A 10,389-nucleotide genomic window follows, 5' to 3' on the forward strand; every position below is an offset into this window, starting at 1 on the left:
CTGAAAGATGCCAACGCTGCACAATGGAGTCACGCCTTTGCGCGGAATCTATTTACTTGCGACTAATTAAATCTTTTTTCGGTCTTTCATGGATTTAAACTTCCACTGGTTTTTTCGACCAGTAATCGTATCGAATCATTCCATCGCAAGATGCTACTGCTTACGTCCTGAATCTTGTTCAAAGAAACATGAACTTTCACATTGGAGTAACAACAGCACAAGAAATTGATTCAAAAAAATATTTTTTCCCACAAACAATCACAAGTAGCAACTAACAAAACTCCAGACTGTTGGTGTTGAAGTAACACTGTTACTTGTTTCCAGGGTTCAAGTAGCAACATGTATCCTCAGTGAGGAAGGTTTCATTTGAAATAATGGTCTGGTCTTTGAAGATGCATGCTACGTAGCATCTTGCGACTTGCTACTTGCGACGTGTTACCTCAGTGTGAAAGCCGCCAATTGTAATAAGTTAAAGTGTTCCCCATAATATTTCTAAATATATGATATATGATACCTTTTCAGTCCTATCCCAGCAGGATAAACAAGGTCTTATATATTCTATTCTACTAACCGGTTTATTAGACTCGGCTTCCGACTGGCTAAGAGCCAAGGCCAGTTGCAATTCCTCTTCTTCCTTCAGTTCTTCCTCAGTCTTGCCCCCCGTGGCTTTAGGCGGCGGTACCTGTGGTTGTAGAGCGAGGCTAGAGTTCAAATACTCAGCTGGTAACATCTCCTCTGATTTGGAACCTGCAGCACCTGGTGTGGGACTCCTGGAATGAGATTGATCGAACGAGGCGAGATTCAGGTTTTAAATTTAATTTGAAAAAAAAAAAAAAAAAAAAAAATAAAAAAATAAATTTTTTTGGGATTTTAAATTTAATTTGAAAAAAAAAAAAAAAAAAAAATCTAATCATGAATTATTTGTGGTAAAGCAGAGTGCTTTTTCCAACTTTTGTGGGTATCATAGCATTACCTAGTGCCTCCTTTACTATTAATTCTCTGGTCGCTAGTCGAATAAAGTAGCTTCTCAATGAGGTAGTTTCAGTGTTTGAGATATTAGATTCGTTGGAAAGATGAAGAAAAATCATTAGACACGTATTCTTTAGAAGTCTGATCAATGCAAAAGATTAATGAGTAAGTCCTTTAGACGTTCAACATGTTTACCAAATAAAATTAATTAAATTTAGACAAACTGTTCAAGAGTAATGTCAAAACAAACTAGGTGCTGGGTCTGTTGAGTGTAAGGTGGGTTTGATTCTCACCCCCAGGCAACCTTTAACCTAATAGATAAGGTCCGTTTTTGGAATGGCTAGTTTTCTTTTACAATGTTCTCCTTCTCTCTTCAATTTCGGAACAAGAAGACCTCTGTTACAACTTTTCCCCCAGCCTGACTGAATTCTTGAATCTTTATTGAAATCCTCATAACCAGGATTCAAATACAGAGATAACCACAGTGTGTTGTGTGTTACATCACTTGATGTTATCATTGCCTAATCATAGCTACCTATACTAGCCATATTCAGAACTTTGGTGAACAATACTTCTGATTGATTGATGGACTTTGAGATATGGCCATATGCCTCTAACCCTCATTTGAACCTTTTTTTTCTGTCTAGACTTAAATCCCATATTATAGGAATTTGATATGGACAAGTATGAAGCATACCAATACACTCAGAATGAATAATCAGCTGATGAAATCATCCCTGTATTATGTTGAATGATTCGGACTTGATTGATGGACTGTGAGATATGGCCATATGCCTCTAACCCTCATTTGAACCTTTTTTTTCTGTCTAGACTTAAATCCCATATTATAGGAATATGATATGGACAAGTATGAAGCATACCAATACACTCAGAATGAATAATCAGCTGATGAAATCATCCCTGTATTATGTTGAATGATTCGGTAGACGACACCTCTTTGTGATTAAGGATTTCATGATGTAGGTATCAGTGAAAATGCAAGAGACTAGCTTTCTAAGTACTTGAAACCTAGATTAGCCTTGTTTTCTTATCTACCTTCATTATACGGTCTCAAAGTAGCTTTTAATGACTTCCTGTTGATTCTCCGAAGAGTTTTGGATTACATCTGCTCATGACAGAAGTACTTACGGAGATACAATGCAAGAGACTAGCTATCTAAGTACTTGAAACCTAGATTAGACTTGTTTTCTTATCTACCTTCATTATAAGGTCTCAAAGTAGCTTTTAATGACTTCCTGTTGATTCTCCGAAGAGTTTTGGATTACATCTGCTCATGACAGAAGTACTTACGGAGATATGAGTTCCATACTGTAGGGGACAAATAATAGTTATTCAGAAAGTTAAATCAGGTGATGTTACACCACTGGTGTGGTTCATGTGGTGATCAGTCGAGTAGTGGCTGCCGTGAGTTCCATACTGTAGGGGACAAATAACAGTTATTCAGAAAGTTAAATCAGGTGATGTTACACCACTGGTGTGGTTCATGTGGTGGTCAGTCGAGTAGTGGCTGCCATGAGTTCCAGGCAGAGAGAGGTGTTATTACCGTTTAATAGCCAGGTTAGCTTGGAGCTTTAAGGTGTGTTGTTGTTGTTGTAGTGGCTTCAGCTGTAGCCGAATGGTGATAGCAGAATAAAGAAAGGACAACTTTCTTTTCTGCCATACTCCGGGGTGATGGTCTCTAGCCAAATCAAAGGTCTTTTTACTTTTATTTCTATTTTCTATCCTTTTACCTTTTATCTTATCACTTTTTCTCAAGTTCACTTTCCTTTTTTTGGATCTTTTTTTTTGGGAGGTTTTTTTTGTTTACGTTTTAGAAGGCAGGAGAGGGAGGTTTTTTCAAGGAGGTTGACGAGAGAGGAGAAGGGTGCGGTCAATAAATGTGAAGCGACGTTTTATTCAGCGAGTGAAAACAAGGATCCGGCGAACAGACAGACATAAATGAAAACTGAATGCAAAATCGTATATTTTAGGTATAACTCTCTTTTTTCATTCTTTGAAATGATTTTCTGAATTTACCTAATCGCAATCTACTTTTTTCCACATTCTTGGAAAATGAGAGGTTTTTTTAAAGCCATTCTGGCAAAGGATCCGAGGGTAAGGAAATTTTCTTTCGCGAACAGACAGACATAAATGAAAACTGAATGCAAAATCGTAGAGTTTATACCTAACTCTCTTTTTTCATTCTATGAAATGATTTTCTGAATTTACCTAATCGCAATCTACTTTTTTCCACATTCTTGGAAAATGAGAGGTTTTTTTAAAGCCATTCTGGCAACACTGTATTTCAAGGTTAGAAGGGAGGGGAAAGGGGAATAATCAGTCAGCTGTTTCTGGCACCTGTCAGCTGATCCAGCTGTTATCAAGGTCGATTATTTTTCTATCTACGCACTTTTGAAAAATTTCTGTAAACTTTTGTTGTTCTTTGCTATTTTTTAAAACAAAATTTATGATTCTCATAGTTTTTAACTAAATTAGAAGTGTTTTTAATCAAATCCTTTTCAATGAGCCTATCAAGTGCTATCTTTGCTATTTTTATTTAAAACAAAATTTATGATTCTCATAGTTTTTAACTAAATTAGAAGTGTTTTTAATCAAATCCTTTTCAATGAGCCTATCAAGTGCTTCTGTAGATACCTCCAACAATGTCTATTTTGTTAATTTCAATCAGGACTGCACGTAAGTTATCAAACTGTATGGGGTTCTGTCTAGGATAAAATTCTTGTATGCTAATGGTTCATATTGAGGCAGGCACTGTTCTATTGTTTGAGCAACAGTATCAATACCTGTAATAACTGTAAACAAAATTGGGTTACTTGGGATTTGGAAAAGAAAATTCACCCAGGCTAATTTGTGGATTTTTTCCCACTGGACAAGTTTACGAGTTGAAAGATAACTTTGTATCCCTTTGTTATGCTTTTATTGCCAGAACTAGAGCTATACACTATTAGTACCTACTGATAAGAACAAAGCCAATTCATTGTCTATGACTATACAATGGCCTTGTATTACATCAGGTGGTGCATCGAGTCTAGGTAAGGACAAAAGTAAAAGTTGAATACCATCGAGATCTATCTTGTAAATGAAGAGAATCATTTTATTATTGGTTCTGCAAATCCTTGGAATGTGGGGTTCTGTCCAGGATAAAATTCTTGTATGCTAATGGTTCATATTGAGGCAGGCACTGTTCTATTGTTTGAGCAACAGTATCAATACCTACCTGTAATAACTGTAAACAAAATTGGGTTAGTGGGGATTTGAAAAAGAAAATTCACCCAGGCTAATTCATGGATTATTTCCCACTGGACAAGTTTACAAGTTGAAAGATAACTTTGTATCCCTTTGTTATGCTTATATTGCCAGAACTAGAGCTATACACTAGTACCTACTGATAAGAACAAAGCCAATTTATTGTCTATGACTATACAATGGCCTTGTATTACATCAGGTGGTGCATCAAGTCTAAGTAAGGACAAAAGTAAAAGTTGAATACCATCGAGATCTATCTTGTAAATGAAGAGAATCATTTTATTATTGGTTCTGCAAACTGCAAATCCTTGGAATAGGATGAGGGCAAATGTATAGTCTCTGTAAAATTGGTTGGTACCTACATGAAAAACTCAACCCCCTTGAAAGAAATAATTATGTCTAATATTTTAGGGTGAAGTCATAAAAATCATTATCTATGCAAGCACCAAGAGAATTGTTACAAGAAATGTTTTAAATAGCCACTGAAAACTGTCTTAAAAATGATATCTCCCCCTTATTTGCAAGAGTAAACCATTTGTTTATTGGTCTTATTCAGTTTTTTTTTTTTTTTTTTTTTTTTTTTTTTTTTTTTTTTTTTTACAAACTCCTGAGATATCATAGAACGAGGCTAAGTGCACCCCGAGCTCCAAGCACACAGCAGAATAAAAAACCGACCCAGCCGGGAATCGAACCCGGGACCTCCGGCGTCCAAGCACTGTCGATATTGTATCAAAGAAACAACTGCTACATTAGACTCCCGTGGTCTGTGTCGTAGCATGCCCATCTCGTAGTATGTCCCTCATCTTACTTGGTGAACTTCTCATGGCAATCTTCGCACACTCGCACTTCTTTCTCAATACCAAACTTAGGCAGGGAGGTTGACTTGGAGCTACACAGCTGACAAAACACCTGGCCACAGGCTCTGCAGTGATGCTGAGAAATAACAATAGAACAAGAATTTATTAGAAGTTAAAAAAAAAGGTTTGATTGAGGGATTTGTAATAAAATTGCTAATGTCTTAATTGTCCGAAAGAGAGAAGGAAGACAGGATAGGAAAAAGCCAGCCATTCCGAAAACGAACCTCATCCGTTTAGGATAAAATCCGCCCCGGGCGGGAATCGAACCCGCGACCTAGCGCTTACAAAGCAGACGTCAAGTCGTCGTCTTTTCTTCACCTCTTTATAGGGTTTTAATTAATATTTTTATGTCCTATATTCCAGTTGAATTTTGATAGAAGTTTGTAACAATGGAGGCCTTGCCTTGTCATCCCGAAATCAAGGGGAAAAATGAGGACAGGATAGAAGAAAGCCGCCAGCCGTTCCAAGAACAAACCTTGTATTTAGAGGGATTTTTTTTTTCCCTGGGCCAGAATCGCACCTGCAGCCTAAGGTAGGCACACGACTGCACCAACCTCCAAGCCAAAATTCTTTGACACCTTTCCTTTAGAGGAATGGTTTTTTCCCTGGGCCAGAATCGCACCTGCAGCCTAAGGTAGGCACACGACTGCACCAACCTCCAAGCCAAAATTCTTTGACACCTTTCTCTTGTCTTTAGAGGAATGGTTTTTTTCCTGGGCCAGAATCGCACCTGCAGCCTAAGGTAGGCACACGACTCCACCAACCTCCAAGCCAAAATTCTTTGACACCTTTCAACAGAGTTTTAACTATACCCACCTACTAGATACTCTGGTTCATGTTGGGCGAGTAACTCTACTCTTACCTTACGCTGCACCAAACTAAACGTTGTTCTGCACCGATGGTACCTACTAGATACTCTGGTTCATGTTGGGCGAGTAACTCTACTCTTACCTTACGCTGCACCAAACTAAACGTTGTTCTGCACCGATGGCACCAACTAGATACTCTGGTTCATGTTGGGCGAGTAAGTTTACTCTTACCTTACGCTGCACCAAACTAAACGTTGTTCTGCACCGATGGCATGTATCTCCATCCATCCATTCTGGTGCAGTGTCCGCTGAGAACATAGCATCACTTTCTTTCAACACGGGGAACTGAAATCCTTCTGCCTTCATGATGTTCACGAAATCCTGCAATATTTGATTCGAAGTCAATAAGGCTTGGTAAACTGTAAAAACTCTTTGGAAAACGTAGCTTTAGAGGTCACCATAAGTCTGATCAATGCAAAAGATTAATGAGTAAGTCCTTTAGACGTTCAACATGTTTACCAAATAAAATTAATTAAATTGTAAAAACTCTTTGGAAAACGTAGCTCTACAGGTCACCATAAGTCTGATCAATGCAAAAGATTAATGAGTAAGTCTTTCTAGCCTTTTCCTATTTACATAATATATCTTAACCCTTTGATCTTGTTGTTCTTCCTAACCATTTCCTATTTAAATAGCTTAAACGTTTTACTTACTTATCTTTTTATGTGTAGAATGAAAGTGAAGCATTCTCTACATTGAGCCATGGCTAGACATAACTCAGGTCGTAAACTTACAAGCACAGTGAATAATACTCTTACTTACTATGACTAACAAAGAGATAAATAAGTAAGGTACCTAATCTCTTAACTGTGCTACATATCAGATATCACACAACAATGGATGATAATAGAAATAATGATTAATAATAAAGTTTACAAAGTAGTATGTGTGTATTTTTCAGCTTTGTGTTTTGTGTCTGAATTGAATAAAAACAAAGAACTCTCTGACTCCAAATATCAAGAAGCTTTTTTTGTTCCTTTCCTCAACTCACTTGAAACCTATAGTGGTGAAACTCAAGTATCAAAATGAAATCTGTTGAGTGGTAGCTAGCTAATGTGCAATCAGTAATCACTGAATAAAATAAACTGGATAAGTTGGAAACAAAGACTTAGGTAACTACCTGCTTTAGGTTCTTACCTATTTTCGTAGCAACAAAGCATTCATTTACCAAAGAAGTAGGTGGGTAAACAATTTTATTTATACATTGAATAGGTAATTTAATTATTTTCTGATAAAAGGAAGCCTGTCTGTAGGTACATATTTCCAAAGGAGCCACAGTAATGATTCCATTTTCCATGAGGAACTTAACACTTTAGATTTTGCACTTACTTAGCAATAGCATGACATTAAACAGGAGGCCATAGTGGGGTTTTCACCTGGTTAAGTACCTGTAAATTGAAAATAATGATTAGTAAGTAAACAGGCAAAAACATTGCATGATTGAAGCTATTTTAGGTCTTTTCCCTTGAGGATTGATGTAATTTTAAGTTTTGACATAAAAATAATCTGTTCCAAGTAGTCAGAAGAACACTGACCATTTTTTCAAGTTTTCTTCGATGCCCTTTACTCTTCTTAGCTCAGATCAATTTTATGGTCAAAATATATCAAAATTATGTACCTACCTACCTATTGTTTTATGCTAAGGATACCAAATAATGTCATATTGATAATCCTAGGTCCTATTATCCAAAGAAAAACAAAGGACACTGTGTATCAGTGTTCCTCTGTGTATCACTTGGCACAGTGTATTTACAAAGAGTGAAGTGCAAAGTTGCTACCTATCAAGAATGGAGGCCTGGTTTGATTGATTTATTGTGAAATGATAACCAACCAATGTATTACACAACCTGAACTGACCTCAGTACTACTTTATAGCTTAACCCTTTTTAATCTTCAACTTTCTAGCCTTTTCCTATTTACATATATCTTAACCCTTTGATCTTGTTGTTCTTCCTAACCTTTTCTATTTAAATATCCCAAACCTTTGATCTTATTCTTCTTCCTACCCTTTTCCTATTTAAATAGCTTAAACATTATATCTTTTTATGTGTAGAATGAAAATGAAGCATTCTCCTTATCCCCTCAAAATCAGCTTTTTGTGTATGAAGTTGTCCTCACCAAGCTGAATATACCCACAAAACGTGCTTTCTGAGACAGTCTAAGTTCCTGTACTTATTGGATACTGAGTACCTACTTATTTTATATTTATCCTATGATCATAAAATTTGATGGTCATGTGGTGTTCATGTATGAGGCTTTGTGACTTTTGAAACACAAGTGTTCAATAGGGCACTCTAGTGTTGAGCAATTGATCATTGACCACCTGTTAAATTATCACCTAGTGATGTCAGTAGACAAACTGGAGACGATTCCATTTTCCATGAGGAACTTAACACTTTAGATTTTGCACTTAGCAATAGCATGACATTAAACAGGAGGCCATAGTGGGGTTTTTCACCTGGTTAAGTACCTGTAAATTAAAAATAATGATTAGTAAACAGGCAAAAATTTAGCATAAATATTTTTCAGAAGGATATTTTAGGGTTGCTACTTAGAGTACTTAGGGAATTTCACTAGGCACTGAACCAATTGTGTATTTTATTATTATTCGTAGAGGTTGGTAGTTTGCCTGGAAGAATCCCTGTACATCCACAACATCCGAGATATGAAAGTTCTGCACACTATTCGTGATACGCCCCCCAACCCTAATGGCATCTGCTGTCTGTGTGTTAACTCGGATAATTGCTATCTGGCATATCCTGGATCCAACTCGATAGGAGAAGTTCAGATATTTGATGCTGACAACCTGGTAAGTTTTCAGCTTTTCAGTGGCATTCAAAGTATCTACTAATTCAGCCATTCTAGGTAGAATTGAATGGAATAGAAGAGAATAGAGAATGAGGGCACGGTTGGTCCAGTGGTAACGCGCTTGCTTGCCATGCAGAAGGTCCCGGGTTCGAATCCCACCATCGACAAAAATTTGTAGAATAGAACTTGCTTATACTGTAAGCATCTGCCTTGCCAGTTTGGAGGGTAGCGTGTCTTCCTTGTAAACGCTAGGCCGCGGGTTTGATTCCCACCTGGGGGTGAAGTTTATCTTGAACGGACAAGGTTCGTTCTCGGAACGGCGGCTTTCGAATATCCTGTCCTCCTCTCGGCTTTCGGGACGATAAGACCTCCGTTATTACAGTTCTCTCTATCAAACCTTTCTGTGTACTTGTTCAGAAGTCTTGTCAATGAGAAATTTCTACAAAAAGGAGCTGTTACAAATGAGCAGTGACCAGTGTTATTATAGGGTTAGGTTTAAACTCTAAAAGGAACTTTGTTTTATTGTTTTTCATTGTCGTAGCTTCTGAATAATTACTCCTATGTTTAGCATCAAAGTGTAAGTAGCATGTATTAGACAAATTAGACATACATAATTATAAATATCTCGTTTTTTTTTTTAAAAAAAATTCTTCTCCTCTCTCGCAGCACGCCAAGACCATGATCCCGGCACACGACTCCCCCCTAGCAGCTCTCGCGTTCAATAGTTCCGGCTCGCGTCTAGCCACCGCCACAGTAATTTGCTGTGATATCCACTAAAGCTGTGAAAAAAGCTCTGCTTTGAGTAGGTACTAAAATTAATGATTATTTTGTTTCAGATCACTTTCGGTTGGAACCAAATCTGGCTACCGTCTGTTCTCCCTCAATTCTATCGACACCCTAGAACAAATCTACGAGAACTCTCAGGAAGATGTGTGTATTGTGGAGAGACTGTTCAGTTCCAGTCTGGTGGCTGTTGTGTCTTTGTCCAGTCCGAGGAAACTCACAGTATGTCACTTCAAACGAGGCTCCGAGATATGCAACTACAGCTTTTCCAACACAATCCTCGCTGTCAAGCTGAATAGAAAGGTATTGAATTGAATGTAATTGAATAGAATTTCAAAATATCAGAAGGAGGAGGAGGAGGACGAGGAGGAAGAGAAAAAGATATAATGAAATTATTGGGTAGATATAATGAAATTATTGGGTAAATACTTGGAAAAGACAGAGGTAAATACTGAAAAACTAATACTATTTTCCACCATAGAAAGAAATATCGCCAGCCTAGTTAACTTAGTTGGTAGTGCGTCTGCCTTGTAAGCGCTAGGCCGCGGGTTCGATTCCCGCCCGGGGCGGATTTTATCCTGCTGGGATAATGTTCGTTCTCGGAACGGCTGGCTTTCTCCTATCCTGTCTTCCTTCTCTCTTCGATTTCGGGACGATAAGACCATAGCAGTTACAGTTCCCTCTGTCAAACCTCTTAAAAAAAAAAAAACCTACGTCAATAGTTTGAAGAGACGCCCGGCATAAATCAACACGGAACAGAGTTTTGATGTTTTACTGATTTTTTTTTTTTTTTTTTTTTTTTTTTTTTTTTTTTATTTTATGTTAAAATTTTTTTT

General features: G+C 37.4%; 2 protein-coding genes across 2 annotated transcripts in view; one reads left to right on the plus strand and one right to left on the minus strand.

The window, feature by feature from the left end:
- Positions 1-469: 469 nt before the first annotated feature.
- Positions 470-6,307, minus strand: LOC103512993 (hepatocyte growth factor-regulated tyrosine kinase substrate-like). The gene is made up of 3 exons (XM_026826314.1): positions 6,134-6,307; positions 5,045-5,169; positions 470-770 (listed from the first exon to the last, which is right to left on the minus strand). Exons 1-3 carry the CDS (start codon positions 6,266-6,268, stop codon positions 470-472), a joined length of 561 nt encoding a protein of 186 aa, XP_026682115.1. The 5' UTR covers positions 6,269-6,307.
- A 1,442-nt stretch (positions 6,308-7,749) lies between these two features.
- LOC103512994 (WD repeat domain phosphoinositide-interacting protein 2-like) overlaps positions 7,750-10,389 on the plus strand; it is an 8,970-nt gene continuing 6,330 nt past the window's right edge. The window contains exons 1-4 of the mRNA XM_026826315.1: positions 7,750-7,755; positions 8,577-8,771; positions 9,437-9,523; positions 9,695-9,843. Coding sequence (XP_026682116.1) covers positions 7,750-7,755; positions 8,577-8,771; positions 9,437-9,523; positions 9,695-9,843 — 437 coding nt within the window. The remainder of the gene's footprint in view (positions 7,756-8,576; positions 8,772-9,436; positions 9,524-9,694; positions 9,844-10,389) is intronic.

The sequence above is a fragment of the Diaphorina citri genome, unplaced genomic scaffold (assembly GCF_000475195.1).
Source record: "Diaphorina citri unplaced genomic scaffold, Diaci psyllid genome assembly version 1.1 scaffold909, whole genome shotgun sequence".
Lineage (NCBI taxonomy): Eukaryota > Metazoa > Arthropoda > Insecta > Hemiptera > Psyllidae > Diaphorina > Diaphorina citri.